The sequence below is a fragment of the Carettochelys insculpta genome, chromosome 26 (assembly GCF_033958435.1).
Source record: "Carettochelys insculpta isolate YL-2023 chromosome 26, ASM3395843v1, whole genome shotgun sequence".
Lineage (NCBI taxonomy): Eukaryota > Metazoa > Chordata > Testudines > Carettochelyidae > Carettochelys > Carettochelys insculpta.
The window spans coordinates 11,856,082-11,871,984 of NC_134162.1; the positions used below are offsets into that span (position 1 = coordinate 11,856,082).

Here is a 15,903-nt window from a genome sequence, read left to right on the forward strand (position 1 = left end):
TTGTTCTTGCAATTTTTCTATGTCTCATTGTATTTAAGGTGTGTGGTCAGCATTCTTTTCAGCTAATAAAAGTTCAATGGTTCATTTCAAAACAGATGTAGGTAATATCTTTCTATCGGATATTAGGGGAAGAACAGCACCTGAGAAGGGTGAAAGGGTCTGTTCTGTCCTCCTGTATGCAGAACAGATGGGACTCAGCCCTGAGGAATATAAGGAGGATTCTTCATTGAAGCTACTGGCCAGAGATGAGCCCCATGGTTGTCTTTCACTCCCACACTAACACAAACAGCATTTGGTCCAGAGTACCTACATGGGGTCATATTAAACCCTGGCCAAGAATTCAACGCCATGGCAAGGAGTTGTGGCTATAGAGCAGATTCCAGAGTCACTGTGAAGAAGTTTGGGATGATAGCTTCTGCCTGGACAGTGACAGCATAACCTCCCCTCACCCCCACCACACTTGTAGGGGTACACACAGAGGGACCTATGCTAGGTCTGTGATAGTAGCTTAGGGTCTGACTCTGATTTCACTCACACTGCTATCATTAAAACAGACAAGCTGAGTGAGATCATATCTTCTGTTGGATCAATATCTGTTTGTAGAAGGTACAAGCTTGTGTTCTCAAGACCAATAGAAGGAATAAGCACCCACTTAAAAATTTCCCCAAAACATTTTTTTTTAATTTTAACAAAGAATGCATATAGCGTGGTTGTAAAGGTAAAAACACACGAACCTGGTTTTCCAGCCAGTTTCACAGCTGATGAGAAATTTAGCAGCAAATATTACATTTGATGAAACATGAGAAATCTTTGCAAAGCCATTCCCCTTCTTTTACTGGGCACTGGATTATGGACTACAGTCACCTAGTTTCAGCTGACAATGAATTTTAACATTATAGTCAAAATGGCAATGTGCTGATCGGGTGAACTTCATTCTTGTGCAAAGATCACAAAATCCAGGCAACACTTCAGGCTATTAATCCAAATTGAGGATTTAAGTGGTACCTAGCTCCTGCACTGACTCTGCATAGGAGAAATAAACATTGAGGAGAAAAGGGCATCTCTGCTTACAATTATCTGCACCTACTCTGTTTTGGTAATCTGTACAGACACTACATCAAAAGATCTACAGAACAAAGCAGCAAAACTCATAGCAGGAAGTCCAGTGTACCTGTCACACTCTAGCACACTATGTTAAAAAAGCATGTACACCAGCTTCCGCAGTCACAGCGCATCAAAGTATGGCTTTGGTATGTAGGATTCAGATGCTGACTGATGTGGCTTTAACAGTGCATCAAGTCCTTCATCATCTGTGCCTGGTGATCAATGCACAGCTGTACAAGCACAGCAGCTCTTATAAGTCAATTCTGTAATGATCTGACTCGTGAGGTACATGAGACCCTAAGGAAAAAAAATCAGAGAAAGGAGGTGGTACGTAAGCCATAAGTCTTTTTAATAAAACACTACATCTCGCAATGGGACTAACATAATGCACTGGAATGAGGCAGTGAGGCATATTATAACTACTTATTTATCTCAATTAGAATTAGAGACAGCGGAATATACCCTCAGCCTTTTGCATGAGTCCTATAAGTGGGGAATGAGTATACAGGTAAAGTCACCTTCAGTGAACTGTGCTCACCAAGCGGTCTGGGGAGGACTTACACGGATGTTAGGGGAGTTATTGAGATTCTGTGGGGCAGGGGTGTGGGTGCTACAGGTTAGGGAGAAGAATTGTGGGGGTTTCTATCTGCTCCCATGTCCATTCCCTGCTCCCTGGCCTGATCGCAGGTGTCCCAATACCTGCTCCAGACCCACTGGCTCCCACACCTTTCTTCCCAACACACACCCAGGCCCCATGGCTGTTGCTCCAGCCTCTCCAGATCCCACTTTTTGTGTCCCAGGTCATGCCTGGGCCCCAGTGCAGCTGGTCCTGCCCACCTGGGTCCTGCTCTGACCTTGAAGCCCCATGCTGGGCATGCATTTATGGAGGCATAGAGCCTGGTCACGTGCCACTGTCCCTGCAAGGCATTATAGAGGCACAACTGTTTTGGCCAAACCACCTCCAACCCTCACCTCTCAGCAACTTAGTTACATAGAGGGAACTGCTCTAGTCCAACAGCCTGGGGACCTGACTGGTGCCAAATGAAAGATTTTTGCCAAACCACAGGAGGTCAATATCGTCAAGCAGCATTACGAACATTTCCATGGCTTACTGGGCTCTTAGAAGACATTTGGGATAACAGCCAGCTAAATAAAAGTACAGCACGTGGAGAGCCAGGACTGGTGGCCTGAACAAAGTTTATGGCCCAGCAGGAAATGTGGCCACACCCATGATGTGGTTGTCTGGCTAACTAAAATCATGCTGGTGTACAGCTTTTTTTGCCAGATGAGCGAGTGCCAGATGAGAAACGTTCAATTTGTACCATAAATTTAAGGGACTAGAGCCTGCAGAGGTGCAGGGGCATGGGGCACCAAGCGGAGTGGGGTGGGGGGGCCCGTGGGAGTACCCCATTGAGCAAGTAACATTTCTTCAGGGCATAAGGTGCGGTGCAACACCCAAGTGCTAACACAAGTCACCTATGACCTTAAATGGGCTCAATATAGCACAGGCTTTAGTGAGCGAGGCACACAGGCAGAGCTTGTCACTGGCGCATTTTTTTTCAAAGGCATTGACAGGGAGCACTGCATTGCATGGCCCTGTGTGACTTCAAAAAGCTTCCTCACAACAGCCCACTGACAGGCAGTGGAACCAGTCTGCCCAAGTGACCCGCAAACCCTGCCTTTGGTGTTGATGGAGCCTGAGGTTTAAGCCCTAAGGTCTAAGAGCGCCTGGACAGCTTCATAGTGTAGTGGGAACACAGTCAAACGAATTAAACTGTAGCAACCGTTTGGTCTCACTAAAGATTCCTGGTACTAGTGTGACATTGTTGGAAACAATCAGCAGGCACATCAGACTAGCTATCTTTTATACCATGTGTTTCAACAGTAGCAGCTCAATGTACCTGCCAAAAGAATGCAAGTTAGTCATCCATGTTTTACAGCTGGGGGGGGTGGGGGGGCGGGCAGGAGATACTGCTACAGAGAGGGGGAATTGACCCGAGCCGGAGCTGGGAACAGAAGAGAGGGCTTCTGCAGCCCAGTCCAGGACTCTAAGCAATGCCTCCCTGACTAGATGAGTAACTATTACAGGTTTTGCAAGCATGGGAAAAAAAAATCCTCCCGGTGTCTGACTGGACATGCCTGCAAAGGGGGGGGCGGAAAAAAAGGCCAACGCAAATTATGACGTCTTTAGTGAATGTAGCTGTATTTTTCCAGCTGGCTGGAGAGTTTTGTGAAAAGGCAGGTTGCTCCTGTCTCATCAATGCCTGAAAAAGCCTCGCCGAACATCCAGTGATCTAGCATCTTCTTTCAGCTATTGTCAGCGCAAAAATGCTAAGGCTTGTACATGATGCAAGCTCTGTGTTTTTTCCCTGGAAAAGCATTTCCTGCTGTTGCTTCTCATAGCATCACTACCTGAATATGTATTCAACTTGACTGAGACAAAAGAATAAAGGATTAGGATGTGTAATGCAGACCCTGCCCGGTTGAGGACGGACTATTACACCCCTTCCTGTAAACTAACTCTGGAAATACCCCTCATCACACTCTTTATGCTGCTCATTACCTATCACAGCCACTATCTCTGGCAGAGCCATCTGATCACTCCTCTATGTGTGGGTCAGTTGTTAAATTATATTAAATGTTTCAGTTCACAATTTGTTTACAGTTTTCTAGCATTGCTATTAAATAGTTAACCACAGACAAATGCCTATTCAGAACATTTCAAGGGGTTAGATGACCTTTAAAAGGAGAAACTGTCGGCATATCAGGAACATGGCCTCACTGTGAGATCTGTTAGGCGGGCATTGAAGTAACCTAAGAAAAGCTGACATGCTTATCATTGGGGATAGTTAAACAAGCTTAGAGAAGTGCATCAGTAACACCCTGTGCTAGCCAACAAGCATTCTGTGTAGGCCTAGATAACCACGCTATCCCAGATTTCCATGGTACACACTGCTGCCTCAGTTTCCCTATTTACGTCCTTTGTAAAGTGCTTTGACACCTACCAATAAAACAGCCCATCCAGGGACTAGCTATTATTACCATCTTATTTTATTCATACCCACCCAGATGTTGATCTGACACACATCCTGAAAAATGTCAGTATTATAGAAGTTAAACCTACCAGACAAAAATAAAATATCAGTTAACTCACGTCTTGCAAATTATTTCCTAGTGTTGCAGTTTATTGAATAAGATGAGCTCATCCTGGACAGCCCCCTATAGCTCATTCTCTCTTAGGATGTTGCCTAGCTGACTTTGCTCTAGGAGAAGAAAATGGAGCCAGTCATCCCGTAGAGAGGAAGAAAGAACAAACCTGAGCCTGCCTTTCCACCCATTACTGCTGAGAGAAGAGTTTTTTGAAGGCTCTTACACCTGTGGGACTGGTCAGTCAGCGCTGGCTGGTAGGGGATGATACAGGTGGACCTGCAAATGGGTAGTTTGCAGTAATAAAGGAAAGATCTGCATTTGAGCATGTTTGCTGCATGGTTTCTCCCTCTTTTGGACCAGCTCTGCTGGCCTGAAATTCAGACACACCCTAGCCACTGCTGGTTGGAAACTGGAACTAAATGTCTGTAATGAGACCTGCCCTAATCCTCTTTCCAGCCTCTCCATGCTAGGGATAAGTGCCAAGCTAACCGGAAGTGTTCTAAAAGCCTTCATACCTGTAGAAATTTGATTGTCCCATGACAGGCACTGCAGAACACTGCCATAAGGCTGCCTTCTGAGGCCCCATCATAAGGTTGATTGTGGTGGATGTGCTGGGGAGTGATATATTGCAGTGGGAAATTCGGGTCAACGCTGAAGCCCAGAGGATAATTCAGAGAGGCTGCTGTAACCTAGTGAGGCCACTGCAACTACCAGAGCAGCCTGGGAAGGTTCTAAAGCTACTTCAAACTACCTTAGCTTCTCTCTGACCTGCGAGTTCTGGTATTGTGCCTCTGAGAAGCCCTGCGCCAAATCCCAGCCCTAGATTTTATTCTGGAGGCTGTCTCCACTCTCTGCATGATCTTGGGCAAATCATTTAGCTGGCCTGGGTTCTACTTTCTCCAACTGTAAAAAGGGGCAACTATCACCCACCGTGAAGGGCGCATGGTGTAATTGTTTTTGAGTCAAGCGCTGGATCCCGGGACATATGAATATAAAGTGTGATTGTTTAGCTCCTTTACTAAGCAGAAAAACCCTCTAAATGCCCCTTCAGGAGTTAATTGTTTCCTCCTGCAGGGGAGGGGGTGTAATTCTGACAGCAGTATTAAAAGGTGGGTTTAATAGCTGAAGCTTTATGGTCTATGTTTTAGCGAGTGCCCCTCAAAAGGTTTGCAGATTCTATTGGGCTAATTGGCCAAACCTTTCAGGACTGAAAATCAGGTCTAGAAATCTCACAAGCACCAAGTGATGTATTTCAGCTGCTCCATCCGTGCTGCCAGTTTGAACAAATGCAGAGGACATGAAATTAAAGAGCCATGTGAGGGAATGAAATTAACCCAACTAGTTCAACATAGTGTTAATTTAGCATTGTTTGATCAATTTCACCTCCAGTGTAACTTCAAGGGAGCTATATCAGGGATGGGTTTGGCCTAAAGCATGAAAAATGGAACATATGCTCTGTCTAACAAGACACTGGACATAGTCAAAGGGTTGGGCTGTACTTTTAGTCCCCTAAGGGGTTCCTTAAGTGGATTGCCAGTTAATAGTAGTACTAGAGTCAAATCTAGAGTCAATATAAGTGGTTACAGCTTCACTGAAGTCAATGGAGTTTCACTTGACTTAAGCCAGGACTGTGTTCTCTGGGGAGGAGGGGTCTGATTCACCATGCAAAGTCCCACAGTACATAGCAACTCTGATCTCCTTTTCCTTGGCTGGAATGGAACAGCTGCTGCAGCCCTAACAGACTACAGGATCCTTCATTCCAGCCTCTTGTATGTGTGCAAAGAGTTGCCGGGTTTCTGACACCTGTGCCACTTCCGAGCTGTGTGATGAAATTTCACTCTCATCTAAAAGAATAGTGCCGATGATGCAATGCAGCTACTGTTGCATGCTGGGTTGGAAAAACTTCAAAGGGGCCAGCTTTGGTATGAGGCCAGAGCATCTGGATTTCATCATCAGGCAGCTGCTGCTGACAGTTCAGGTAATTGTGGATGACTCGATCAGCCTAATTATATTTGAGGAAGAATTTCCTACTGCAATGAGAGGAGTTAAAGAGCAAGAAAGGCCTTAAAATAGACTGAATCTATTTATATGTTTCCTGCTGTGTCCACATTATTCCTTTCTCCTGGCGGGTGGGCTGGTTGGTCTAAGCTCAGCTGTGAAACAACTAGATTTCCTGGCACCCCCCACTTTTGTGCTAGTTCTCAGCTCAGGGATGAGAAGCTGGACTGAAGTCCTGCTTAACAGAGCAACTGTGTAATAAGCAGCAACTTGCTATAAGGGCTCAGAGTTGGGAGTCCAACCTGACTGCTCATGGCATTCATCCTATTTCTCCTTTTTGCAGCAGCAGGAGCTCCTTACATCACCCACTAGTTTTTAGATCATGCCAGCAGCACAAGGTTGTCCCATCCAGCCGGATGATGCAATTGGGGTGTATCTGGGATGTTTTCAGTATTTGATGGTCTTAGAGCTGAGCTGGTGGGTGGGGGTAGTGGACTGCCATGGTTGAGGCAAGGAGCAGGGCAGACCTAGGGTACAAGGTAGCAGAAGGGAGCTTGGGGCACTGTGTGGAGGGAGATTACAGCTTCCCCAAGCCTGCAGAAACACATGCCATTGATATTTTCCACAGGCATTTGTCCTTGCACCTGTCCAAGTGCACTCAACTTCAGGTTTATTCCGTAGGTTTCCCTGGAAGCTGCTTCTCCAGAGGACAGCAGCAGGGGTGATGCCAGAAGTTGAAGAAGGCAGAGCACCAAAATGTAAGTGTGACTAGGGCCTCAGACTCCTTAAGGCCTGCTATGAAAGGGCTCTTGCTCACACCTGTCTAACCTGTGCACACAAGCTGGTGTGGAAATAATCTGCCCAGTTCCATGGTAGGGTGTCATTGGAGTACATTGCCCCAGCTCTGCAAAGACTGCACTGGCTTCCCCTGTGTTTCTAGCAGCTGCAATTCTTCTGTTTAGGTGGATTGCATACCTAACAGTCTACCTCCCTGTGTGTCCTCCAGGCAGGTGGCATGAGCTGGGCATGCTTTTACTGTCAGCTCTGACATTCTCAGGGGTGGGACAGGGAATGTATTCCCTCTTTTGATCAGAAAGCGCCTGAAGTTTCTGATCTGCAGTGCCTGCTGCAAGGCTTAATGGTTTATGCGAGCTTTGCCTAAGGAAGGGAAAATGGAGCAGAAGCCACTCTTGATCTGTATGGGTATTGCTAGCTAATAGTGTATATGTGCCCCTCACCCAACCCCAATTCATTTAAGATCAGTGTTCTGGGCTATAGTGGCTTGTTGGTTAGTGCCGTGCCCTGATATGCATGAGGCTAGTTTCATTTCCTAGGATTATCTGCTACCTTTTGGATTGGAATCTGCCACGGAGGCTGATCCTGTGGCCAAAGGCAGTGGTTCCCAACATGTGGTCCAAACGAGTATTGCAGCAGGTCCGTGAAAAAATAACAGATAAATAAAAATCATCACAGACAATAAGTTTTAAATAAATTGCAAAGTTACAATCAATTATTTTTAAATTAAATGTGTCCCAATAATCTTATCAATTTGTGATCCGAAAATCTATGTTGTGGTTTCCTTTTTCATTGAATGAAGTGTACATAGCAGCTAGAGTTGGCTTTTACGGGGTCTGTGAACGGTTTGCGGGGTGATTGGTGAGCCACACTAGTGAAAAGGTTGGAAACTAACAGCCTTCACAAACTTCATCTTTTTTCCAGAGGTGGGGAAAATATCCAAAAAGTTACTTGAGTAGAAGTATGGCTGATTTGGGAGAATGTACTTACGTACAAGGCACCAGTGTCCCTCTGGAAAACTACCTGAGTAAAAGCATAGCCATGTGCACTCAAGTACCCAGAAGTGAAAGCAGTTGCACTTTTACTCAAGTAACTTTTGGGGTAGTTTTTCCACCTCTGCTTTTCACTCCAAGGGCAAAGTGTGTTTCTTTGACTTGGCTTTCTCTAACACGGTTAGAGACATGTATATTTAAAAGCAAACAGATCTAAACCCCAACCAAAACAAGGCACTGCCCTGCAGGTGCTTCTAGACAACAAGTGACAGATGTTGGTCACTATATTTAATCAACTACTGGGAGGTACACAGATATGCTAGCTCAGTATAAGAACCTGAATAGAGGCAACTAGACTGAATGAGAATAGTAGGGCTGGTGAAAATACAAAGTAACTCCATTCAGGGCATTCAGTGGTGTTACTTCAATACTATACTGGTGTAAATGAGAGTAGACTCTTGCCCCCTGTCATTAGGGAGCATCTATAGATGGGGGGAGAATAATTAGAGCTTGAATAGTTGTAGGTGAACTTACTGCTCTTGTCAGCTCTCTCAAACCTGAGGGGACATGCACTGTAGATATTTTCCATGTGATTGTGTCCTTGGACCTCTTCAAGTGCACTCAGCCTCAGGTTTATTCCATAGGTTTCACAGGAAGCTGCTTCTCCAGAACATCCAAGCGTATAGATTGAAGTGCCTACAAACCAATGGATATCAGTAGTCTACAGGCTAAATACATTTCACAGTTATGATTTGTTGCAGTGACCCTGAATCATAGAATCATAGAACACTAGGACCGGAAAGGGCCTCGAGAGGCCATCGAGTCCAGTCCCCTGCCCCGACGGCAGGACCGACCACTATCTACACCATCCCTGATAGACATCTATCTAATCTGTTCTTAAATATCTCCAGCGAGGGAGATTCCACAACCTCCCTTGGCAACTTATTCCAGTACTTGACCACCCTGACAGTTAGGAACTTTTTCCTAATGTCCAACCTAAACTTTCCTTGCTGCAGTTTAAGTCCATTGCCTCTTGTTCTCTCCTCAGAGGCCAAGAAGAACAAGTTTTCTCCCTCCTCCTTATGACACCCTTTAAGATATCTGAAAACCGCTATCATGTCCCCCCTCAATCTTCTTTTTTCCAAGCTAAACAAGCCCAATTCTTTCAGCCTTTCTTCATAAGTCATGTTCTCCAGACCTTTTATCATTCTAGTTGCTCTTCTCTGGACCTTCTCTAATTTCTCCACATCTTTCTTGAATTGGGGTGCTCAGAACTGGACACAATATTCCAGCTGAGGTCTAACCAGCGCAGAGTAGAGCGGTAGAATGATTTCTCGTGTCTTGTTCACAACACACCTGCTAATGCAGCCCAGAATCATGTTTGCTTTTTTTGCAACAGCATCACACTGTTGACTCATATTTAACTTGTGATCATCTAGAACCCCTAGGTCCCTTTCTGCTGTACTCCTTCCTAGACAGTCTTTTCCCATTCTGTATGTGTGAAACAGATTATTCCTTCCTAAGTGCAGCACCTTACATTTATCTTTATTAAACTTCATCCTGTTTACTTCAGACCATTTCTCTAATTTATCTAGATCATCCTGAATTATGACCCTGTCCTCCGAGGTAGTAAACTAACGGCTGGATTTTGAGAGGTGTTGAGTGGCTGCATCTCCCACCAGCGAAAATGGGCCTATCTGTCACCTCTGTAAATCAGACTCTAAAATAGTTATAAACATGGTGCTTTGCTAGCAATGTTCAGACAAAGAGTCTGTTCACCAAACTTTCCAAAATGGATGACAAGGTGCTTCCATTGTCTTCCCTGAAATGCAGACCTCTCTGCGATAAAAGGCAGATGTCCTGACAGGTAACACAAGAAGTCAGGTGAGCAATTGCAATAGGTTAAGTAAATGAAAAAGCATGGATTGAAACCATAGTGCAATTTTATGCAGGCAGAATGTAATACAGTCAAATCAGAATTTGGCCAGGACATGGCAACTAACACACATCGATATGGACGGTCATGGTCAGTGTTCCCTGAGAACTGAGTGCTTGGGTGGCTGCTCAAGAGAGATTCAGGTGCCTCCCAGCTGAATAGCAGAGTGCTTACAGTGGGCACCCTGTGTTACTGTTGATGATGCATGTCTACACATGTCTTGGTGCACAAAACAAAATTTATTCTGCCTATAGATGGAAAAAGTTAGGAGGATAATCCTAATCCTGGTCAGGATGTAAATTTTATATTTCATCTGAAATTGTTTTATTTCCCAGCTAGCTGTTTGAGGGGGTTTGGGTTTGCTTTGGTCTGGTTTTTCGCTTTTTGAGAAACGAATTTAGCTCACTGGTAATTTCCCCCTTAATGCAACGGTTCCAAGGGTGCTGGGTGGAGGTCAAGAATCCATGTAGAATAGAATAAAATATTTCTGCAAATGTAAGCTATTTCCATGAGTTTTTGTGAATTTGATCCAGATTACCATTATGCTTTTGCAGCTACCTGCAGTTATCATAGGGACAAGTAAGAACATTATTGTCAAGAGGCAAAGAACTATGTGAGTTTATCCAGAAAAGAAATCCATCTTTTTCTGAGAGAAATTATCATTCTCCAAGTGTGGAAACAGTATCTTCCTTTCTTTTTACCCCGAGGGCCAGGTACCAACATACAGAATTCACAGGGCTGGAAGGGACCTCAGGAGGTCATCTAGTCCAGCCCCCTGCTTCAAGCAGGATCAACCCCTCCTAAGTCATCCCAGCCAGGACCTTGTCCAGCCGGGACTTAAAAACTTCAAGGGATGGAGAATCCACCACCTCTCTAGGCAACGCATTCCAATGCTTCACCACCCACCTAGTGAAGTAATTTTTGCTAATATCCAACCTACACCTTTCCCTCTTCAACTTCTGACCATTACTCCTTGTTCTGCCATCTGACACCACTGAGAACAGTTTCTCACCCTCCTTTTTAGAGTTCCCCTTCAGGAAGCTGAAGGCTGCTATTAAATCACCTCTAAGTCTTCTCTTGTGTAAACTAAACAAGCCCAAATCCCTCAGCCTATCCTCATAGGTCTTGTGTTCCAGACCCTTAATCATTTTTGTTGCCCTTCGCTGAACGTGCTCTAGCAAATCCACATCCTTTTTATAGTGGGGGGCCCAAACTGGACACAATATTCCAGATGTGTCCTCACCAGTGCCGAATAAAGAGGAATAACTACTCTAGATCTGCTCAAAATGCTCCTCCTAATAGAACCACTCACCTCCACGTAGAAGTCTATGACCTTTTCTCTTACCTTTCTTCCCTTGTAGCTGTTTTCTAACAAGTATCACAGAAGCCACAAGCAGCAGTATTATCAGGAGAATTGGTATCAGGATTTGAAAGGCATCATTCCCATAACTGCTTCTCAAAGATCTGGAAAATATTGAGTCAAGAAGGGGAAGTGGTTTCACTGCCAGTTCTGACCTGCAGATTCACTCCTTGCACAAGCAGCTGGGTTGGCCAAGCCATGTTTGTATGCTTGAGAGGAAACGAAGGGACCTAGGAAAGAATTAATGCACGAAAATCATGGCTGAGGGGAAAGCTTGTGGAGCTCACCGCTGTGTAGGCATGGGCTGTGCATCACCACTTGTCCTGGAGTTCTTTGGAATCCCCTTAGTCGTACTTCCAGTTCTTGCATAGATAAAAGTGCTGTCTAGGGCTTTTTCAGGTGTGATTGTCCTACTCACAGGGAACTGTATGCCAAGTGTGGTATAAGACGCATCTCCATTAGGCGTCTGTGATGGTATGACTTCTGGGGGAAAATAAATTAAAATAGAACTGTTGCTACATGTCCCATTCTTGAACACTCTTTAACAAAGCAAATTTTATGCTCAGAACTAGGAATGAGTGTGTAACCTATGCAACTACTGTGTGTGGTTCATTGTCCAATGTAGTGGCACTCAAGCCACTTACAGAGAGGAAGAATGAGTCTCCTCTACAGGCTTAGCTAGCAGGCCACTGCCTTTTAGTTGATGGGGTAGAGACCCATGTACTGAGCTCTGGAGATCACAGGTTGGATTCCAGGTGTTGGTATCACGAGTGTGAGGTGTAAATGCTGATCACATATGTATGTAAATCTGGAGACACATCAGTGGAGTTGTGTGGATTTACACTGATTAGAGTGGGACCAAAACTTGGCATGGGCTTTTTACTTTTTAAACTGTAAAGTCCTTGCACAACACACTGCTCTCATTTCCTCATACCATAACCAGCAGGGCAGCAATGTGGGTGTAACCGAGGTTAAGAGTTAGCCTTTGTTTGGCCTTAAGGATCAGGGTGGCAGCAGCAGTCAGGGGCCCCACATGAAGCCCTGTGAACTAAGACCCAGGAGCCCAGCACTCTGAACATATTCAGTGGCAACTACTGTGCATTTGGCTTTAGTCAGAGAGAATAACAAAAAGATACAACAGCTTGTTGAGTCCTAAGGGCAGGCCTACACTACAGGGAAAGGTCAACCACAGCAGAGTCGATCTTTCCTGTAGTGAATTTGTACCCCGAGGGGCTTAATCTTGTTGGGAACAGTCAAAAATAAATGTGTTGGTATTTAAGATTTGTTGGTGGTTCTCTTTTAGCGAGGAAAGACACTCTGCAGAGAAATCAGCTCAGGAGAGCTGGAGATATTAGTCTGCCACAGACTTCCTGTGTGACCATGGGCAAGTTACTTAGACTACTCTGTGCCTGAGCTCCCCATCTGTCAAGGAGGGAGGATGTTTCTCCCAGCTCACAGGGAGGATAAAAAAGCCATTAATAATTCTAAGGGGATCTGATACCACAATGACTGGGGGGAAGCAGATAAATTCCTAGATGAGACCAATAATTTTTACATACAATAATAAATAAACATACATACATGAGCAAATCCAGTGCCAAAAGGTGCTCTGAAATCTACCAGACAGGCAGAGCAGAGGTAGCTGTGGCATAAGACGCCCATGTGCATCACCGTGTCAGTGAACTTGAGACTTCCCCTCCTCCCACCCCCCGGGGACAGATGAGCACCAGTGCGTGTTCTTTCCCTTTCCTCCCCTCCAGTGGTGCTGTCCAGAGGGATGCAGCAAACCTCATCTTGAGCCTCAGCACCTTTGTTAGCAGATGCTTCTGGTGCCACAACAGGGCTGTCATGTCTCAGGTTTTCAGCAGACAACATGTGTGGAACTCTCCCTGCATGGAACATAACCCAGATGTGTTTCTAGATCATGTGCTAAAACGCCCCCATGCGATTTTTGTTATCAGAGCTAGCCTGTCTGAGACGCTGCACAGAGGATTAGTGCATCACCAGTGGTCCAGCACAACTCGAGTGATACCATGTACTGAGTGATATACCACTTCACCTCAATGGCACTGCATCAGGAGTGGTACTGGATTAGAAGTGAAACTGTACCATTGGAGTAATACAGTAGCATCAGTGACATGGGACTGCACTAAATAGAGGGAAGATACTGTATACAGTGGCTCTGTTTCATACCGAGTGATCTACCATTAGAAACCTTCAGCTCCACTTGCAGGGTCTTTCCACTGTTTCTGTCATTGTGACTTCCTGTCCCACATGCGTACAATCCAGCATCATCCTCTTCCAGCCTTCTGATTGTAATTTGAAATAGCCCTTCCTGGGGCCCCTCCATGATGGATATTCTGTCTTTGTAATCGTCATTGACGTAGGGAGAGGTAGAGACGATGGTGACACAGGCATTTGTCTTGAGCTCCTTGCACCAGAATTTTCGCTTGGAAATGTCCTTCACAGGACACTCGATGGTGATGGCTCCTCCAACATCACCTGTCACTTGAATGCGCCGTCTTGCACTCGAAACTGATGACACAGAGAAAGAAGTCATAGGGCCTGAGCTGCATTTGTGCTAAAGGGCCTTGGCTTCACTAAGCAAAAAAAAAGTGGATCCATCCCAGGTGATACCGGACACAAGGTAAAATCTGAGTGAAGCCTAGGCCTTAGAAGGCTGTAGAAGTGTAGGACTGGAAGGGACCCCAATAGGTCAGCTAGTTCAGTCTCCTACATACAGGGCAGCACTCCAAAAAAAAAAAAAAAAAAAAAAAAAAAAACCAACAACAAACAACCCAGGACATTGCTGGCAGGAGTTTGTGTGACCTGTTCCTAAAAAATGTCATGGTTCCAGATCTCCAGGTCTATCTGCCCAGTACCTTTCAGCAGCATATTATTAAAAGAAAGACATACACACACACACACAATCTCCGTAGGCAATTTGTTCAGGTACTTAACTATCCTGACATGAATTTTTTCCTGCTGTGTAATTTTTGGGGCAATTTAAGTCGATTCCTTCTTGTCTTGTTCTCAGAGGTTAAGGAGAACAATTTTTCACACTCCTCCTTGTAACAACCTTGACAAGGTTGACTGTCCTTGAAGTGTAAGGTAGTCTTTGGCTGGCCTGCCTTTCACCCCTTCTGTACTACAGAGTCTGAATTCCACTGGGCACTTGTTTAAACTCTCCTTGCATTTAAACATGACGGTTTCCAACTCTGGACTTCACTACCTTTGTAGTGTGAGAGTACTCAGACCTGTCTAACCTTCAGTGTACAATGCAGTGTCTTTCTGTTAGGTGTTTGCCAGCAATTGAGGTGGAGTGTGGATCTGAATGGGTGGGAATTGTTTTCTGGCTTGGTAATGCCCTTTTCTGTTGGCTTTTTGGAAATAAGGACTGATCTTTGTGGTGCATGAAGTACTGACAGCTTCAACTGAAGTGAATGAAAACGGGGGCGGGGGGTTGGGGGGGTAAATCAGGTCCCGTGTTTATATTGCATGTCATTCACATGCTCTGAGCTAGGTAAGAGAGGGCACAGTTAATCAATCAATCACTAATGCAATAAAATAAAACCTCTGGATATGGGCAGGGTTCTCCTTCCATCATCTGTACCATAATCCCTTGCTGTCTGCCAGGGCCTACCTCCACAAAAATGGCACAATAAATTCCACACTCTAAAGGGAGGAAGCTAATGGCTTGTTAATCACAAAACAACAACCTGTAGGACTGCTTATGATAATGCACAATATCTGGCAATCTCTGACTGGGTATGGTCAAATTAGGGGTTTTGCTTGAGTGAGGATGGATGGCTGGATTTGACCTTATTGGTGAAATCCTGGCTTTTTGGAAGTCAATAGCAAAACTCATTGAATTCAGTGGAGTAAGGATTTCATCCTTATATCTTTAACTTACTGGATCAAATTTACAACACGAGTTCATCTGATAGATTTTAAGGTACCCAGTATCTCATTTTACTTAACATTTAAATTGATATTGTGTGTCCAGCTAACTAACTTAGGTTTGTAAATCACTCTGCTTTAGAAACAAGGCTCACATGACAAATACCTATGAACTGAAAATGTTTTTATTCTGCAAAATTAAAACTTCCCAAGCTAGCTGTTATTCTTGGAAAACTACAGAAATCTTACACAGTCCAGAGTCAAACAATGCCTGACTTTTCAGGTTTTCTCAGCTGTCAGATCCTAGGTGTTTTTCCCCCAAAAGAAATGTACCGTTTTAAAAATCACACTGGCAGTTCTTCAAGGGTAAAAAAACCATCTGTAGTTGATGATAAAAGAAAACAGGCCCAGACAACTGTTTAACCATTGATGCCTCAAGCCTGAAAACAAAGTTCAAAGGCATCTTCTTTGCTCTTAACAGTTATTTCCATTTGGACTCCCAGTCCCACTTTTTAATCTATACAACTCTTACCTTGCAGCAAGAAAAGTAACATACTGAGGAATTCCATCTTCTCCCCTTGTAAAAAGGAAGCCTGTGCCTCTACCACAATAGTTGGAGCACAGTCAGGGGTGGGAGCTGATTTCTCGGTGGCATGTATTTCCAGTAA

The 15,903-nt window shown here is 44.7% G+C and overlaps 1 protein-coding gene across 2 annotated transcripts; it reads right to left on the bottom strand.

The window, feature by feature from the left end:
* Nucleotides 1-669: 669 nt before the first annotated feature.
* On the bottom strand, nucleotides 670-13,923 carry LOC142001980 (high affinity immunoglobulin alpha and immunoglobulin mu Fc receptor-like). 2 transcript variants are annotated; one of them, XM_074977684.1, is made up of 5 exons: nucleotides 13,541-13,923; nucleotides 11,623-11,818; nucleotides 11,321-11,439; nucleotides 8,574-8,735; nucleotides 670-1,401 (listed from the first exon to the last, which is right to left on the bottom strand). In XM_074977684.1, the coding sequence occupies exons 1-5, from the start codon at nucleotides 13,893-13,895 to the stop codon at nucleotides 1,355-1,357; spliced, it is 879 nt and encodes a 292-aa protein (XP_074833785.1). In that variant the 5' UTR covers nucleotides 13,896-13,923; the 3' UTR covers nucleotides 670-1,354. The 2 variants fall into 2 exon arrangements, with proteins under 2 accessions (XP_074833785.1, XP_074833784.1); XM_074977683.1 differs by having other exon boundaries at nucleotides 13,529-13,923.
* Nucleotides 13,924-15,903: the final 1,980 nt, after the last annotated feature.

Coding starts and splice junctions, on each gene's coding strand:
- LOC142001980 (XM_074977683.1), bottom strand. CDS start 13,895: ATGACTTCTTTCTCTGTGTCATCAGTTTCGAGTGCAAGACGGCGCATT. Junction 11,819..13,528: donor TTCTAATGGTAGATCACTCG/GTATGAAACAGA, acceptor ATTTTCCCCCAG/AAGTCATACCATCACAGACG. Junction 11,440..11,622: donor CAGCCCATGCCTACACAGCG/GTGAGCTCCACA, acceptor AATATTTTCCAG/ATCTTTGAGAAGCAGTTATG.